The sequence below is a fragment of the Archocentrus centrarchus genome, chromosome 6 (genome assembly GCF_007364275.1).
Source record: "Archocentrus centrarchus isolate MPI-CPG fArcCen1 chromosome 6, fArcCen1, whole genome shotgun sequence".
In the NCBI taxonomy this organism is placed as follows: domain Eukaryota; kingdom Metazoa; phylum Chordata; class Actinopteri; order Cichliformes; family Cichlidae; genus Archocentrus; species Archocentrus centrarchus.
This window is the reverse complement of record NC_044351.1, coordinates 23,875,320-23,894,371: the sequence shown is the minus strand read 5'-3', so window position 1 is coordinate 23,894,371 and position 19,052 is coordinate 23,875,320. Positions and strand designations below refer to the sequence as shown.

Here is a 19,052-nt window from a genome sequence, read left to right as displayed (position 1 = left end):
TTCAATCAAACTATTTACATAAACGACGTGTGACGTACGCGTGCGTCTGCATTCTACTGGCCTTATAAGGATGGGAACATTGCGCGGGAACAGGGGGCTCGGCCCCGGTTGCTATGGCACATTGGAGAATGTAAGCAAAGGGGCGGGGCTTGTCGTTTTACTACAGGACGCCAGATGGCTCGTCTGGAGGCCTACGGTTTTTAGGGGGCTCGGTGTCTTGCACGAAGATTGGGCTTTGTTGATTTGAATTGCGTGACCACGGACCAGATTAGTAGTAAATAAAAGGTAGGTCAACCTTAGTCTCCATCCAGTGGTCAGTTTAGGCTATACAACCATGCAGAAATAAAAAAAATATTTGCGCCATGAGTATAAAGGGCCATTTCTAAAGCACGCAGCACGCTGTTTTGCATTACCAAGTATATGAAAGTCGGATTCTTCGTCAGCATTCCTGTAGTAACAGCAAAGGCAACCTTTTTATTGTTGGAAATCATTTTAATGCAAGAGTCTTACCAGATTTTTAGGATAAGCATCACAAAAAAAACAAAAAAAACAGCATGTGTCACTTTTATCAATATTAACTTTAATGCACACACTTCATAAATAACAGGTCATTATTATTGCTTTCTCTAATCAATATTTAAAAGAGAACAGAGGCTTGGTCATCGTGGGTTAATGTAATGTTAATGCTTGCGGGATAGTGCAGGAGACAGCAGTTTCATAATTCCTCATCTGTTTAATTGGATGCAACATCAACATAATACCTAGCGGTTTTGAGAACATGTGCTCTATTCATTGTCAGATTTTTTTATTTTTTTATTTATTCATTTATTTTGAAGACAATCAAAGAGCTTAGAAACAAACGGCATGACTATTGTCCACATGAGAAAGTGTGTCTGGAGTGGGATCTATTGTTGAAACACAGACACAAACAAGATGCCTTTTTAGAGGAAAAGTATGCCACAAATTCATTACACCAACAACAAATAGGAACGTGGGATGGATGGATGATGAAACAGTCCTACCAAAGATCCGATGAAGCAAAATATTTACATGGGGGGGGGGGGGGTTCTGACAAAATGATAAGGGCTATTTAAACTGACACAACTAGGACACTAGTTTGGTTCCAGTGTTTTACCAACTGAGGATTTCATGAGCACAACCCAGACTGAAATAAACAATGAGAAACAGGCCAGACATTACACAGTATTACAATAACATAATAATATAGATATATTTTAACATTATAGAGGGGTAGCATCTTGACTATATTTGCTAAAATATCCAATGATGTCAAAAATAATGATGATGATAATAATAATAAGGCCTGAGTCCTGACATTTGAGAATACGACACCAAAAGACCTAAAAAAACAAACATATTCTGACCATGCATGTGCTTAGTTTAAAATTCAAGTGCAAACAACACAGCAGTAGGATGACAGGTATGGTTATCCTAGAGTCAGGTACAGTATAAATGATGTGAGTGGAGAAATATCTACTGTATATGTGAGTTTATTAATGACTCTCCAGCTCTCTTTCTTGATGAAACAGAACTTCACAGTGTAAACAAGCATAGGACTATTTCCCGAAGCCATCAGAGTATATAAGACATTTACATCAGTGAACAAGGCAATATGTTTGGTGCTCGAGCTGCCAGTGACTTTGTCTAGCTCACTGGCCATTTTGATGATAATGATGATGATAGAGTCACATTTCGCCAAATGTCCGAAAGTACCTCCTTTCCTCGCTGATGGAAAGATGAATATCTGAATCCATCAGTACCTGCTGAACTCACAGGTCAGAGGTCAACCCCTTTAACCAGTGCTGTCTCCAGGGTGATGTTGAACTCATTCAGTGTGTGCAGCATGCGCGAGAGGGAGTGTACAGAGGCACGGTCCCGCAGCAGAGCGCCGTCCTCATATGTCCGAGCTGTGAGGGGACACTCTGACAGCAGGGGGAGCCACTGGGAGAGAAGCCGGTCCCTGCCAAGACAAAACACTGATGATCAATATTGGCGTCATAAATACCTGATGAAGTTTGGTGCTGAACTGAAGGCAAGTTTGCAGAACATGATAAAGTTTTCAAGCTCTGCAAGATAAAATGGATTCAGGGTGTTAACTGAGTGTTGGCTCAAATGAAAGCACAATAATTATTTTTAAACATCAATTTTACAGCAATAATATTGTTTAGCTATGACGCTGCTTAATTATTCTCGAGATAGTAGTGAGACCTGCTATGATGCATAGTTTGAAGATGGTGGCACTAACAAAAAGACAGACGGCAGAGCTGAAGATGCAGAGTGAATCCTGACCAGAGGAAATGCGTATTCACAGGGACAGCTCAGGTTGAGCAGTTTGGAGACAAAGTTAGAGAGGCAAGGCTGAGATGGACTGGACATCTGCAGAGGAGGAATAGTGGATATATTGGACAAAGGATAATATGGAGAATTTGGAGATGACAGGCAGGAAAAAAAGAGGAGACCACAGAGAAGATTTATGGATGTAGTGAAGGAGGACATGCAGAGGGTTGGTGTGATAGAAGAAGATGATGAGGGCTTAATTATTCAACTTTATGAGAATGAACAGAACAAAAAATGGAAAAGGGCCAAGAAAGACAGCATGTCAGCTGTCAACCAGACCTAACAGTGTACATCACTACGTATTAATCCACAGAAGCTAACTACTGTCTCATTATGATAATAGTGAAAATAATTACAGTCTTTTAAAAAAAAAAAAAAAAAAAAAAAAAGACACTTGGACTGCATTGAAACATTCCAACCTGTCTGATTCTGAATGTGCTTCTGCATACCAAACAATAACTTTAAAAGAAATGGTGTTATTTAATGTCACAATTCTAGTTAAATTTAAAAAAAAAAAAAAGTATTTTTCAGTTGCTTTGATTATGATAAAGAAATGTGATAAACATTACTGATCGGAGTTTTTCGAACACATGCAATTGGTTTAAACAAGTTTACCCAATTTGCTCCTACACTATGATAAAAATCAGATATTAAGACAAACATGTTCAAATTATATCCCTATTTCACCTTAAAATATATATCGTAGATCCACATCTTATCTTACTATTGCACTGGGCTAATTACATTAGCAATGGACCAATTATTGTTGGGTGATAGTCCCTTTTATAGCTAATAACTTTCCCGCCTGTGATTGCTTTAACAACATCTGCTACCTGAGGAATGACGATGTGTTTTCTTACTAGATCACTTCAAAATGTTTAAGGGAGTTTCAAAATCCAGTCACCTGATTCCCAGGCAGACAAAAAGCTGGAATTTGCCCTCCTTTCCGATATTTCTAGGAGAGGCATTGATGGCACTGACGTAGTGGCACAGTGAGTCACAGGGCAGGCCCTTTGTCAGTGTAGATCCGTGCAGGTCACCCATCTGATCAGCCGTCTCCATGGAAGCGACAGCCTTTTCTGTGGGAAATCATTGGTGGTCCTTTTTAGTTTATAACTTATTCATATTCATACACAACAGGAGAAAGTTGGCATTGGATGGTTGTTAACAAAACATATCAATCATGCTTTGTTGCGTGCAACTTGAGATGCAGATTTCACACTGACCCCCACTAGATGGAGACAGGAAATAGACACCTCGTCAATTCACACTTACCCACAAAATCCCAAACGAACACATTCCTCTGGAAAAGTCGGTTGGATTTGAACCCATGGAGGAGGAACTTCTCCAAGGAAAGCACTAGGCCTCCTTCACCACACAGCCAGACTGTCAGGTTTCCCCTCTGGAGTGATAGAAATGGGAGCAGGGAGTTAATAGAGTCATTCCAAACATCAGCTCATGTTCCTGTTTATTACAGTTTCATGTTTATTAAAGTAAACAGAACAGAACCTATGCATGTACATTAAAGCTTGTGCACTAAAGATGTTATTAAAATGAATTAGAAGCCTTTTATAGCCAATCTAAAGTGATGCATCCGGTCCCTGCTGCACTTTTAACTGAGATGAGAAAGTCTAGCCTGATATACAAGAGGAACAAATCAGGCCTGCGCTGGAGAGGCCGGGGTAATGAGCCATGTTATAGATAAACATAACACAGCAGGAGGCTGACAGTTGCTGCAAATATTCTGTTCTATGTATTAACTATTTTGTCACCCTTTCAGCTTAGTGAGCCAACAAGTTAGCTGAATAAAGCATGGGTCTCTCTCTTTCTCTCTCTCTCTCGCGCACACACCTCTTGTTCAGGTTTGTGGAAATGTTTCACGAGGTTATTCACCGCCTCCCTCATGTCCTCTTGTACTTCAGCAGACAGCATCCCTGAGAAGATGAATGAAAAATAGTTACCAACAGCAACATGAGGATGAGTTATGAAACTAAGAGGCGAAGAGAAAGGGCTAAAAAGAAAGGTGATCCAGGAACAGAATCTGCTCATCCACAAGTAGGTCAGATATTGTGCTAAAGAATGCTTTCTCTGTCAGTACGTACTGCTTCGGCTGCCAAGTGATCCGAGGACTGTCCGCACACTCTGAGAAGGAGAGGCCAGCTCGGGAGGAGGCGTCCCTGTCAACCTTCCAGCATCCTCCTCCGCACCAGGTGACACCAGCTGACCAATGAGGACTCTTTCCAAGCTGCCGTCCCCGACGCCTTTACCAAGCCATCGGCCACACGGGAACCTGCCAAGAAACAAAGATGCAGGGTTACACTGTATTCAAGATTAAAAAAATAATAATAATAATAAAAACCAAGGATTTGGCTGAGGGGAGAGCCTTCTGCTCTTATCTGCTAGTGTAGTTTGGTGAGTCTGCGTAGTTTATCTATATGACTTCAAGAATCAGGAGAGGTAAAAGCAGCCTTATTGCCCAAACAGTGTGTTTTGGCCTGTGGCAGTTATTAGGGTCATTAAAAAAAAAAAAAAAAAAAAAAAAAATTCAGGGATTATAACTTAAACTCAGACTGTTTTGTCTCATTAACTCCAAAACTCAAATTTTCTAACTTTCATACACTTGCCAGATTTTAAGTTTGCTGTGGATGAAGTCGCTCACACTCAGATTTAACTGATTGGAGAATATCAGAAGATGAATCTTACTTGTAGGTGTGTCCGGTAATCTCATTGTACACCACCACACAGTCAATGAGACACTTGGCTAGCAGGCCAGAGTTCTCCTGTCCCAGCTGCAGAGTGCTCAGCCTGCCCAGATTCTTGCACTGAAATCAGAAGCACAAACCACAGTAAGAGTAGTAGCTCTGTGCGTGTGTGTGTGTGTGTGTGTGTGGGGGGGGGGGGGGGGGGGGGGGGGGGGGTTCTGATGTTACTACAGAGGGGTGAATGCCAACCTGGAAAAAAATTTCTTGTGTATTCTTTGGGATCTGTCTAACTCCTGAATCGCCCAATTCTCCGGACACACACACCCAAGGATTAACTGTTGCCATTGCAATGCTCAGCTTCTTCATGGGTATTATAACAACACGGTATGGAATACCTAAAAAGAAAAAGAAGAACAAGAGCAAAGTTTTATGCATTTGTGCCTTTTTACACTTTTTTAAATTGCCCAGTTCTTCTTACAATATATTTTTACAGTATTGAAGCAAGTTTAAGGTTTGCTATTTGATGTCTGCAGGGTCTTTTTGAACCCAAAGAACACTTTAATCATGTTTATAAGGAGGAGGTTGAGGGTGGCTGCCATAAAACACAACACAAAGGAAACTTTCTGGGCCTTTTGGTGTTCTCAAAAGCAACAAAACTGACAGTAAATTTTGCTGTTAAAGTTTATACGACTTACAGACGGAGGTGAATACGCGTGTAAAGCAGAGGTAGTCCACAGTGTTGAGAGAGAGCAGGTGGAACAAAAACTGCTCCCTTTCTTCCTCACAGAGCAGGAATGCATGAGGTTTATACAGCTGCCTGTCAAGGGCCCACAAGAGAACAATAAGAATATCAGTGATATTACAAATTAAAAAATTTTTAAAAAGCAATATTTCTGTCTATTTGTCGACTGTGAACTCTGACCGGAGCAGCTCCTGATTTGTGAGCAGCTCTTTGAGGTGTTGGGATAGCATTTTTTTCTCTAGAGCCAGGTGGATCCAGGCTCGGGCCTGACCCACATCAGACAGACCCTCGCTCATGGTCTGGATAAACCTGGAAAAACAACAGACATGGAGCTGCAATATCAAACTTTTACACTAATAATATTTTCTGAGTTCATCTATAAAACTAAAAGCTTGCAGCCAAGAAATGCAATCCAGACAATAAACACAGCACCTTTTAATCGATTGCTCTCATTACCTCATATCCTGTATTAACGATCCTCTCAGGGGCAAAGCTCCATCATCAAACGTTTTCTGGTCCAAACAGTTAGATGCTGAAAAGGAAGAGAAAACTCCAGTTATGAGTCAGTTCTTGATTCAGTGATTTCCACAAGAAACTCAATACAGTCGGGCTGTGCTCTGACCTGGAGACTCAGCTGGAACTTCTGTCTTGCTCTGGGCAGCTTGGTAGTGAAGCAGATGGGACCAAAGAGCAGACTTCCCCTGTTCACAATAAACAGTAGTTAATTTCCAACCTATATACAGTCATCTGCATGATGTAAAGCATGTGGACACCGTTGCAGACAGTTTTCTAGGTCATCTCTTTACATGGAGACATACAGTGCAGTGTTTGCACTTCATGTGAGCTGATTAGGCATGCTAAGTCACATGTCTGACCTGTTTCACCTGCAGACCATGGCCCCAGGTTCTCTCCAGCAGATCACACAGGCTGTGGATGAGTGTGTTTTCCTGAAGGCCTGTGATGCTGGCCTCTCCCTGACCCAGTTCCACACTCTCCTTCCCTATCCTTTCCTTCAACATCCGTTTGGTCTAAAAAAGGAGAATATTTTGTTGCATTAACCTTGAGTAAAATAATTAGGGACAGCAGTGTCTATTTTAAAGCACCTAACAAGAGCTATTACCTTCAGACGACACTCGCTCAGCAGCCCATCAACAAACTCCCGGTGTGTCTGAGTGATAGCTTGAGGCGACAGGTCAAGTAGTTTAGACTGGCGGAGATTCTTCCTTGCAAAGGTGTATTTCTGTTGAATAAACAGGTAACATATCATACATGCACCCCTTGAAGCCCCTGCGTTTCTCGGTGTGTGTTTCTGAACATGTGTAGGTACCTGTCTCTGCTCGTTGTCCACTCCTGAGTGATCGGAAACTGTGGATCTCTTGGGCTCAGACCTGCGCGATGCTGTGACACGGCTGGACCGCCTGTTTACCCCGATAACACAGAGAATAAAATTTATAATTTAATCATGTGAGACTAAACCAAGCGGGTTTGGAAATGAAGTGTTGAGTATTTCCATTACTCTGTAGCAACACAATTTAATCTTAATGCTTTCTCACTAAAAAAAAAAAACAAACAAAAAAAACTCACTTGTTGGTGTTTTGCGCTTGGGCAAGCACATCTGTCTGCAGCTTAGGGAAGTAGCCCGGGTGGTGTCGACCCTGGCCAATCCTCATGTCCAGCAGGTGGGGGTGTATGGCTGTATGGTCGGCCTTCAGCAGCCTGCGCTCGATGGCCTGAGCTGCAGAGACAAATGCAGATGTGGTTTTTTGTTTTTTTTGTTTTTTTTAATAGGGATATCATCTTTCAGTTAAAGTTATTTCCATCAAGGACTTGTGCATAACAAGAAACAGTTCAATGGTTTGTTTAGCTGAAAGGAGACTCGTGAATTTACAGCATAAGAGAAAATAACCATGTTATGTAACACGTTGTGCTAATGTATTAAGTGTGAATGTAAACAATGGCACAGACCAACTGAGATAAGGGGTTGGCACCACTTCAAAGCTGCAGCTTTGCAACAGTATTCACAGGACAGAGCGCTGTCCTCTGCTTATATAATGCTCACAGGCCAGCATGGACTTAATTCTACCCCTCTCTAATTTTTTTATTCTACCCATCTTTTCCCCAAAGATCTCACTGGATCCCATCCAGCTTTGTGTTTCAATTATCAATCAGGTTATTTGGTTTTATTTTATTTCAGAAACATTTTAATTAGTTACAGTTTATGTGGATAAATGACCTGATGCAAGAGTCCCCTTAGCTGGGTTTAAGCAAAAATCCTTGGTGCGTATTACAAAAGGGAGAGAAAATGGTGATAGTAGGAAGGCCAAGAAACTGAGTCAATGTATAAACCCAAACAGACAGGCAGATGGTGGCAGATTTGCAGATTCCCCCTGTAAAATTTGGCATCCAGCTCAATTACATAATTTAGGTCAGTTTCAGCTTGGGTTTCCTTCAATATTTTTCCTACGTACTACTTAAATACTGGAAAGACACAGGTGAAGCAGCCTCAGGCATATACTTAAAATATAATTGAAGTCCTGAATAATATGCACATTTTACAGACCCATCTAAAGCATCTAATGATGCTATTCTACTGGGACAACTATGCTCAACTTGTACGGATGAGTCCAACAAAGGGTTTCAGGTAAAACACAGACAGTGCACTCATGCCCCTCTGCTATTATTATAGGTGTTCCACAGGGGTCTACCTGTGGTCCCCCTTACTTCCATATGTAGCACAAACTATATTATTTTTGTCACCCAAAACTTTAGTATACTTTTTTATGGAGATTAAAATTTTATATTCTACTGGCTCTTAATCTGGCTATTGCAAAACTACAATAACAAGTTAAGAAACTTAAGCTTGTTTTGAATTCTAGTAAGTCACCTAAAACTATCCAGTCTACTGTCCACATCTGAACCCTTAGAGGTTATGCAAGTGAAACTCCTGAGTGTTATAAATACTCAGGACTCACTTTTAAGAACCACCTGGAATACCTATTAATTTTGGTGCAATCTCCAATTTTTATTAAATTGTTTATATGCATGCTTTCCCCTCATTCCTTGAAGTCTCTATGCATCACAGGCCAGGTCATGTTTGTAAATGAGAAGTGGTTCTCAAAACATTTTACCTGGTAAAATAAAGGCTAAAACAAAACAAAACAAAACAAACAAACAAAAAAAAAAACAGTGCACTGGCACTTTTCCCTCTCAGTTCATCCTATATGAAAAGCTACAATGGTTGTCCTTAAACAGAAGAAAGCGGCACTAAATGATGTTTAATTGTATAAAACATATACATTTTCCTGCTAATATCTGTTCTCTGATGACATTTAAATACAGTACTTACAATAGAATGTCAGATCACAGGGCTTTCTAACACTAGCTGTACCTTTCATTGACCCGGAACTAGGAAAAAGCAGGTTTAAATGCTGCACAGAAATGGAATAAGCTCTGCATAATATAAAGTTACATTCTCTTATTTATAAGTACCTGATCCCAGTGCCAGTACCTGTGTAAATAAAGGATTTATTAATAATAACACCACATATATGTAACTCTTAGCTTGTCATAGGATTTCATTAATATGTTCAGCTTCTATAAATTACTATGTGATTATTAAATAACTATTAAGCCCCTTTATTTGTGTATACATGTATGCTGGTGGTTGCTCCCTCAAGCACTAAACTTAAAGGAGCTAATCATTTATCTCTGCATATAACCTTCACTGTCTAATTTGCATGAACATCTATGGAAATAAAGCCAGTTTATGTTAGGACACTAACAGCTAAACTGGATTTATGTGTTTGTGTATGCTTCTTGTTGTAGAGTACAGTATTTACTGTGTAGCCTAACTTGTAAGAACATGCACAGTGTGTCATGGAATTTTTTTCCACTTGTTTTCCCATCCCTTTTTGATCCCGGGCACTTTCACAGTACCTGATTCAAAGAGTGTAGTGCATTTCCTGTAAGGACAACGGCGGGAATCCTCAGTCCCCGTGTCGTACAGTCGCTCTCGCTCCAAGCGGCTGTCAAACAGTTGCTGTAGTGGCTCCCTATCTGCCCAGCGAGATATAACTTTCCCATCCACGAAAGAAGAAAACATGGATGTTTCCAGGAAACGGGATAAGAAGTGCAAGTGACTCGTTGGCTGAACAGAGAGAAAAGAACCCTGAAACATTGAAAACCACAGGTTAACAGAATGAAGATATGAGACTTATTTTCACATAAATCCTTTTTTTTTTTTTTTTTTTTAAATCTATCAGTCAGCAATCCACTAAAGTACCTTGTCAAAGCTGAACATCCCCTCTCGATTGCTCAGCCAAGAGTCCAAATCCATGGCGCTGTGGATGACAAAGTCATCATATCTGCCAAACATGGCAGCAAAACGTCCTGCAAACACCTCCCTCAGCTGAATATTCAGCTTTGCAGCCTTCAGCTCTTCCTCCTCCTCCTCAAACACGTGTTCCAGTGTCTTCCCTCCATCTGACATCTTTCCTCCTCCACACCTTCTTGCCAGAGCCTGTAGCCTCTCCAGCACCGCCAACTCCTCGCCTCCAAGGTTCCCATTCCTTCTATCCTCCATCAGATCCTCCAGCACCAGGCTATTCAGACGAGGGGAGGAGGACGAGGTGGTCGTGGGCTTAGTGATCACACCTCCCTGTGGAGGCAGCCCAAATTGCAACAACACCTCACTCAGTTCCTGGATGAGATCAGTGTGATCTGGAAACAGGGGAAGGTCCTCAGGGGCTTCGACATAGTGGTTGTCAATGTCCACAAAGCACAGGTTGGCCTGTGTTAGAATATGAGACAAACCATAAGGTTAAAAATGATTTTCAGTTGGCTCGTCAATCAGATAATCCTAATAGGTTTATCCAGTCACAATATACTTATCTCATGCAGACAAAGTGAGCTGAGCTTTACCTTCTAATTAAGCTCTTAGATGGAGATTTACATGTCATTAATAGATTCTTAGCATTTCACTTTGATAAGCGCTCAAAGGATATTAGCATGTGAAAGATTATCTGTTATCACTGCAACAGGAGACAATGTGGAAACTGCAATATCAGTCTGCGATAACAATATGAAACCTTTGCAAAAAAAAACAAAAAAAAACTGTGCCCATAAAGCTGCCAAGCAACAAACCACAGAAAGAGGATTTAAAAAGAAAAAAAAAAAAAAAACTGCCTCTGTAAGCAGCAGCGGAGCTCAGCAGCGCTCAACAGTCAGCAGCCACACGACCTTCAGCAGTGACCTTCGGCAGTCACTTTACAGCCTTGAGGAGATGAACTGCAGAGTGGACTGTTAAAGTCGTTCTGCTGAGCTTCATCCCTCCTCCTAATGCCTTCACTTCCAAGTCTTTTTTATCATATCTTTGATCCAAACAAGAAAAGAAGGAGAAAGGCCAAAGAATAGTCGAGGAGTTTTGTTTCAGATTGAGAGTTTACACAAACCTTTATTTCACCACAATTAAGTTATGCTCTGGTTGTTATGCTCTGTTTCCCGATTATTGTCTGGATCAGTGGACATACTACTGCAGGTTTTTACTGCAAATCAAACTGATGGACCGCTAATTAACTCCAAACGCTCAAGCACGTATGATTAAAATATTCCTAATTTTCTTCAAATTGCAGAGACTTAGGGGAAATAAGCGGCGAGCTCTAATTCTGATTAATAATTCAGCCAGCCCCATTATTCTGCATCTGTGAGCTCTGCATTTTTGCTTTCATCCCCTCAGAGCTGTCTTACTGCTGCCTTTTTTCTGGGGCAGCGCGACTTCAAAGAAGCTTCAGAGGCAAGATATTCATGCAGCATAAAGTGATCTGGGATGCAGGATTGGATTTGAAAGGGGTAGTCAGATCGTCCCAGTTTGACATGCCAGAGGCAAAGGGTGAGCTCCATGCAGCACAAAGTGGATAAGCAAATGGCTGCAAGACCATCTCAGTTTCAAAAGATATTTTTAGATCCTTTTAATGTCTAATAAAATGTCTGCATCCTGCAGTTCTGATTGGTACAGTCGCACAGGAAACTGCAAACATATTTACACATAATCTTCCCTTTGAGTGATCTACCTCATGTGGTAGGTGGAGGGAGGATCGCTGAGCTCCATCTCTGCGCTGGATACCCATCAGGAATGGCACAGGAGCATCTAGAAGATGATGTAACGGTGCAGAAATGATGGGCAGGTAGATGTGTTGCCACTGAAATGGGAACAGCAGGGTGCTGATGCCCTCTGCCACTGTCATTAAACGCTGGTAGTCTGCATACAGAGACATCAGAACAAAACATTTAACTAAGCTGTCTCTTCTTTTATTATCTAATTAATATTCCTGTTCATGTGCTACAGAACACAAAAACAGATCTGCAGATGGTTTCCCCCTTCATAACAACATCACACTGGGCAAATTTTTTATTTTTTTTTTAACTTATTAATTTGGATGTTGTGAAGACTCAAAGTTGGGGGCTTTACTGCTTTGATTGTCAGGTGCACTGACACAGGTAGCTGTAGCTGTCTGCTTGGCCACACCTTTGCTAACTCAAGTCACTGAATATTTTAATGGAATTACAAACAAACAACAAAAAAAAGCTTTCTGTGTGGTTTGTGCTTCCGTTTTGGTAGGTGAAAGTCTTGTATTTTATTAGTCAGTTACTAATTATTTGTACTGTGCGTGTTATCGATACAGTTTGCTAACCAAGCCTGCTAGTATTAGCTGAGATGTTAGTGCTTCACTCTCTGACCCAATTATGGTCAATTCTGGCTCCTAAACACTAAGATGACTGTGGCCAAAACACTAACACTGAGGCTTCAACATACAGAGTCCAGAAACCAATGGCTGACACCACCATAACTATGTCCATCTTTTATATACAGTCTTTAGTCCATCCCTGCAGATGTTAAAATTCTCAACTTTACAGCTTTACAACCTGTTACAAAAATGGCTTTAGTATCTATAACTAATTATTCCTTCATAATAATCTTGCAGTTAATTTTTATGTAACTCATCCCTTTTAACTGTATCACTTTGACAAAAAACAAGCAGGCACAGCACCAGGAACTTGAAACTGAAGCAGCAATATGGAATTCAGCTGTCATTTATTTTATTATTTATGCCTTTGCTTTTCCCGTAACATGCCAAAATATCTACCATGAATAAAATCTTAATATTAGTGCTTACCTTGAGAGTAAAGCAGGACTTGTGTCTCCAGAAGTGCACAGGTAAGTAGTTTCACCATGTTGTCCACGCCCAGCAGGGAGAACGCATCTCCAAGAGGATACTCCCCCAGAGGAAGCTCACCTGGCCCGGGCCGCTGGCAAAGGATGGTCCTTTGCACCCCGTGGAACCTCAGCGACCTTCCAGGTGGAGGCAACGGCACCTCGTACAAGATGTTATGGATGTAGCTCTCTAAAGGGAGTGGTGGGGCTGTCTGTGATGTCACAGCCTGGTGAAGCTGAACCAGAAACTGTCGTGAAGCTTGAAGAAAAGGGAGCGGGGTGACAATACAGAGGGCTTTGGACACATACAGCGTGTCTCGCGCTGGATCGAAGGAGCCTACACAGCCAAGGCAGCCAGACACCCCAGCCAGAGACTCTGCGTCTGACTCATCCGAGCTGCTCGCAAGCGAGTCCATACTGGAGGTGGAGGGTGAGGAGGCAGAAGATGATGAGGACGAGGGGGAGGAGGCCAGTGAAGAGGAGTGGTGCTCCACATGGTGCATCTGATAGAGTGTCTGCATGGCAGTGATAATCTGAGGACTGGTCACCTCCTCGTAGAAGGTATGAACAAAGCCATAAGAACGCGCGCCATCATCAAAAGCAATCGTAAATGAGTGAAACTGAGGATCGAGCCGGTCTGCTTGAGTGCGGAAAGACAGACCTCTTGGCATACAGAGCTGGAGGACAGAGGAGACAAAACAAAAGACGTTTTAATATAGAGTGGCAACTTTCAACACTGACCTTAATAAGTAAGAAAGAGAAGGTTAAAACCAAAATATTCATTATAAAATACACCACAGCAAACATCAGCACTGAGGATACTGAGACAGCTTTACAAAGAAGACACTTATACCTGATAAAACTGAAGCTTGCAGCCAGCAAAAAAGGCAATTATTTTAAATATCTTTGTCCTAGCATTGGCTTGATATTGTCCTAACAATGTAATCAGAGCAAAAACTGACCCCTGCACCGAGAAATGCAGCAAGAAGTGTGGATTAGCTGCATAAACTATTTTCATATTTTCATTCTGTTGAGAAGTGTGGATTAGCTGCATAAAATGAGATGCTTAAAAAGCCCAAAAAATTTAAATAAAACCAGATGAAGCTGTTTCTTCCCAACATATGGTGGTGTCTGCTATTTCAAACAATGCAAGACTGGACATTAATTCCACTCCATCTGACTGTTCATCTATCTCTGCAGCTGATGCTGCTCTCATCATCCTGACTTGTTTTGCATGTTTATATGAAACACTCTGAAAGAGGGGGAGAAAATAAGCAAGGACATAGCTCCTATTACACTTCCCTCCAGTTGATTTTGTCTCTTCCATTATTCACCATCAATAGTTGGAAGAGCAACAAAATCATTTGGCCTTCTAACAGGCACATCTTGTCCTTCAGCAGCAGCTATAACAGAAAATGACCAACACTGTGTAATCTGACATCTCACCATATTGACAGCATCTTTATTGAAGGGGTTCCTGTCTGTGTTTTCGGGGTAATGAGCCAGAACCTTTGACTTGAAGGACCGTCGAATAGGGCTGTGTTCAAAGCCCTCACCTGAAAGAGAGACAGACAAATTTAGTAAAGGGGTTATTCTATTAATGAAGTGCTGAATCAGAATTTATAATGAGACAGAAAGGACAGACCAGAGGGCATCATGATATGACAGGAGCTTTAATTTATTAAAAATGGCCAGGATAACCTTGTTAGATACTAAAAAAGAAGTTCATGGCTGCAGCAAAATGGAAAAAGCCCTTCCAAGGGTTATGTAACTCAACTCATTAGCATAAAGAAAAGCAATGCAACACTCCTTATCCCTGACACTGCAGGAGGGAACTCTTTAAACTTATGAAGAGTGCTGAGGAGTCAAAACATAAGAACTGAATTCACAGTGCATGAAAAAGAACGCTATCCCATATAAATTCCTACTGCGAACACATGCACTGCCTCATGTGGTTAAAGCATCTCCCCTTTAAGTCTGCACCACGTGTCAGCTTCTAGCTCTGGTTACATACAAAATGCTGTCTGTGTGAATAGATGAAGACAAGCTGCTGCTGCAGAAAAGAGGCAATAGAAATTGTGTGTTTGATTCAGAGTGGGTAATCACTGAGGCATTTTCATTATTTATCCACTTTCTGAGGGGATGCCCTTCAACAGTACTCTAATTTGTGTTCCCCATTTTACTAGTACACCATCAAATCTCAGAGACATTCACTGAAATCTGCACAAGAACAAACTCAGCTGTAAATCCCAAACTAGCTCTGCAGCACTTATTCGGCCTTCAGGAACATCACCATCACTTGCCTACGAAGTGACGCACATCACCTTGTGAAATTGCACCTCAGAAAGGAGCACCGCTTCAAGTCAAACTGACTCAGACTGGTAGGTGGGAGACAGCTAATGGATGCGAGCGACGAGGGGCGGGGAGGCAGTGTTCTTTACTAAGAATACAAATTGGTGCCGGCGCTGAGAGGCACAACTGAGCATCGCTGAAGGAGTTGCCATGGTATCCATTTCCGCCGTGGCCTCGATGATTGCTGTCAAGACAGAGCTTTTTGTGCTTGTCATTGGTTACGTCAGCCTGGGTTTTTAGCAGCTGACCTAATTAAATCCCCCTCCTGATACGGGTTCCCACTGAAGAGCTTTGCACAGAGCAGACGTAAATGCAGCCTTTGTGTTTCACACCGTAGCAGCGCAGGGTGAGGTGGAGTGGAGGGAGGTTTGTTTTAGTGTTTGAATGAAAGCTTAAAAGGGCCTGTAATTAGTACATTTCCTCCTCTTAGCACGTTAACAGACTCACTAGATGTGAAATATGGGCTGAGTGCTTTAAATCACCTGTAGGTCTGTGTATAACTGTGATATTTTCACACTGATCAGTGATTTGGCAGAAAATACTGACAAATGTCTTGTCCAAGAACCCAAATGCCTTACAGTGCTCACTTTAATATCAGTCATATCTTGTTTTGGGTGTTTCATATTCATTCCAGTCACTAAAACAGGCACACTCCATTGGGCACCACTGAACAGCCATAAAGGCACACATCCATCATCTTCACTAACTAAATTACCTTCACTGTCCCATTCATCACACCATTACATGAGCAGGTATAAAAAAGTAGAAAGAGATTAAAATGACAGTTATGTCAGCCAGTCCTGACTGATGGGGAGTTTTTCCTTGTTAGTCCTAACACTTTAAATCACTTCATTATTGATGTGTCCGTCCACTGAAGGTGACTCGAAAGACTGGGTGTAAAGAAAAAAGGCAAATTTTGCTGTTCATCTCAGCCTTAGACTCAGATGTGGAGCTCAGGAACAAAGTAAGTACTGAGTGCCTAAAAATATGTTAAAATCAGGTAGCACATATAATACAATGAGATATAGGCTTTACATCTCCCTGCAATCAGTTCAGCACAATAAAGCAGCTCTGTGCGGTCAGGGAGTACTCCATTAATGTGCCCCCCCCCCCCCCCCCCCGTCCTCGGTGACCATCATCGGGCCTGCACCGGTGCTGAAGCGTCAACCATTCAGCATTCCAACAGGCAACGTCATGTGAAATCTGATTAGGCTGCAGAAACACAGTGGCATCTATTGAGAGGCTAACAAGAGCAGATTGTCTCTCGGTGGGCATTCACTAATTACACACTCACACAAAAAGGGGAACCATGTGTAAGGCTAGTACACACAATGGATTATAACTTATAGAATATTTGTGCATAAAGAGGAAAAACCCTCACACGGGGGAGAAATCCTTTGAAAGGAGCAGAGCCCCCCTGCAGTGATGGGTCTGAGATGACCTGCTGTTATATAAGTACTATGGTGGAGCTCAGACACAGTAGCCAGGGAGGCAGCTTTCTAACCCAGTGGTTAATTAGAGCTCTGGAAAGAAAAAAAGAAAGAAAAAAAAAGAAAGAAAAACAGCACCAGAGCTTGTCCTATATCTACACATTTATCTGTGCCATTATTAAAAACAAAACACGCATGTCTGTTTAAAGCCATCTTTCCCCTCAGGAGCCGTTTCACACAAGCTTCTCCAAAGACAAGGAGAACACAGGGTGTGACTCCTGCTCCAAATCTGGAAGTGACGCTGAAGGTATTCAGCGCACCTGTGATGAGACCGTTTCCTCACAAACACCGCAGCACACGTCACACGGGTCTCCTGGGCCGAGCTGTCCTCAGCTCAGAGTAACAACTGACTGCGAAAGAAAGCAACACAAACCTGATTTTTCTCTGTTTCTTAGAGTGCTGTCCACCACAAATAAACCCTTACAAGCACCTAGGCAGCTTCACTGCAGCCCAAAATGATATTTTATTCCCCTTACCCCCCCTTGGAAAGAAAAGGATCATTTTGGTTATAAGAATGACAGGTCCTTTTCTGTCTGAGGCACAGAAAAAAAAAAAAAAGCTATCACGTGGATTAATCAGAGCTTTTTGATTTACAGAGCAGTGTATTCTGGGAGCAAACAGCCCTGCCTGGATGTTCCAGCTGTGTTCCAGCTTTAATGAGCAGAATTAGGACGCTGTTGTTCTGCTCTCTCTCCTAAGATCCCGAGCCAGGTATAGCAGCAGATGACTTGCAGAATCCATAAAATAAAATCTCATTTGACACAAAACTACTTTGAAAATACGATGACAACACCATGAACATAACTGTCAAATGATTTAGCCCAAACAGAGGGAATACAAATGGACCAGACTGTGGCATACAATAAGACAACATACCAAAAATATTCATTCAAACTGCTTAGGATTGACTGAGAAATTATAATTTCCTTACAATGAACATCACTAATCTGTGCTATTCTATATAAAATAAATACAATTAATACTACATGCTCAGATTTGTGTACAAATCCCGCCGAAATAAATGTTATAGATTATATAGATCATATTTTCGAGGCTATTCTGCACTGGCTGCTCACACATATTGTCAACAGCACTGACAGAGGAGAAAAAAACATTTAAATGGCTGCCCCCTCCCCAAAATACAAATAGGCAACACAAATAGGCCTATGAACCGCTAAATGTATAACATGACTAATAATGTCATAAAACATATCACCGGCTGTGTATCTGTGGATTGGCGGACGTGTTTTTCTTTTTTTTCCCCCCATTTTTTATTGACCATCTACCTGCTCCATCGTCCGGCTCCAGGCCCGTCTCCGCGTCCACTCCACACACGACAAAATAGTGGGCGAAACGGCAAGAAGCCGATCCTGTGGCGGCGGCGTTCATCCTCAGCGCGTTAATGGTGTGACACAGCTCCGTTTACTTCTGCTTAATGTTGTGGGTGTTCATAGCTGATGCGGGTTTTTAATCCGAAATGCTTGAGCCACCCCGTTGCGCGTCCCGATCCTCACCCACTGATCCTCGGTGTGACTCTGATGGAGTCAGGGTGATCCGGCGATGGTCATCCCGTTTGTTCAGAGGGGGAGGAGGCTGTGTGGAGACAGGCAGGCAGGGAGGGAGGCGCAGGAGGGAGACAAAGACTTAAACGCATCATCGTCGCTGCTAAAGTCTGCGTCATTTTAAACAGATGTTTACGAAAATCATCACTAGCACCAAACAATTAGTCTCATATATCATTACATTACATTTTAAAATTTTACGGATTATATTTATTTGTGAAGCCAATTTAGTTCACACATATAATTCACAGGATTTTTTTTTTTTTAAAGAAATGATGCAAAAAAAAAAAAAAAACAGCAGAAGAAAGAAGAAATTACACTTGGGAAATGTGGATGCACTCCATTCACCACTTACCGTAATACTGTGAAAACGGTGTGGCTGCCTACAGTTGGCTGTGGATTTGCAGGAGCTTCCTAAACTCTGACAGCTCTCTGTTTTGTGGGAAGTCTTTTATGGGAAGTTAGTGTTGCCAACTTTAGGCATAGAGTTTGGAAGTCACGAGGTTTTTTTTTTTTTTTTTTTTTTTACCAGTCAGAGAATGACTAATGAAACATGCATGATGGGAGGTTTTGTGGGAAATGTAGGATCAAATGGTTCTGGAGATTGATCCCTGCTATGAACTAAATCGAAATACT

At 41.7% G+C, this 19,052-nt stretch overlaps 1 protein-coding gene across 2 annotated transcripts; it reads right to left on the bottom strand.

The window, feature by feature from the left end:
- Positions 1–559: 559 nt before the first annotated feature.
- Positions 560–18,467, bottom strand: LOC115782076 (DENN domain-containing protein 5B-like). Of its 2 annotated transcripts, XM_030732081.1 has the most exons (21): positions 18,141–18,467; positions 14,459–14,568; positions 12,975–13,689; positions 11,871–12,058; positions 10,085–10,591; positions 9,739–9,970; positions 7,387–7,537; positions 7,130–7,220; positions 6,923–7,042; positions 6,678–6,830; positions 6,425–6,503; positions 6,259–6,334; positions 5,983–6,111; positions 5,756–5,877; positions 5,310–5,455; positions 5,062–5,180; positions 4,461–4,648; positions 4,210–4,292; positions 3,634–3,760; positions 3,263–3,437; positions 560–1,981 (listed from the first exon to the last, which is right to left on the bottom strand). In XM_030732081.1, the coding sequence occupies exons 1-21, from the start codon at positions 18,241–18,243 to the stop codon at positions 1,798–1,800; spliced, it is 3,798 nt and encodes a 1,265-aa protein (XP_030587941.1). In that variant the 5' UTR covers positions 18,244–18,467; the 3' UTR covers positions 560–1,797. The 2 variants fall into 2 exon arrangements, 1 of the variants encoding a protein (XP_030587941.1); XR_004020113.1 differs by lacking the exons at positions 560–1,981; positions 3,263–3,437; positions 3,634–3,760; ... (6 more) ...; positions 6,678–6,830; positions 6,923–7,042 and having other exon boundaries at positions 5,063–5,180; positions 5,310–5,417; positions 7,189–7,220.
- Between the last annotated feature and the right edge of the window lie 585 nt (positions 18,468–19,052).

What these genes read in the sequence shown, in the direction of transcription:
- LOC115782076 (XM_030732081.1), bottom strand. Translation starts at nt 18,243, where the DNA reads ATGAACGCCGCCGCCACAGGATCGGCTTCTTGCCGTTTCGCCCACTAT. An exon ending in TGGACAACGAGCAGAGACAG is followed by an intron (nt 7,043 to 7,129) that starts GTACCTACACAT and finishes TTTATTCAACAG; the next exon opens with AAATACACCTTTGCAAGGAA. An exon ending in TGAGCGAGTGTCGTCTGAAG is followed by an intron (nt 6,831 to 6,922) that starts GTAATAGCTCTT and finishes CTCCTTTTTTAG; the next exon opens with ACCAAACGGATGTTGAAGGA.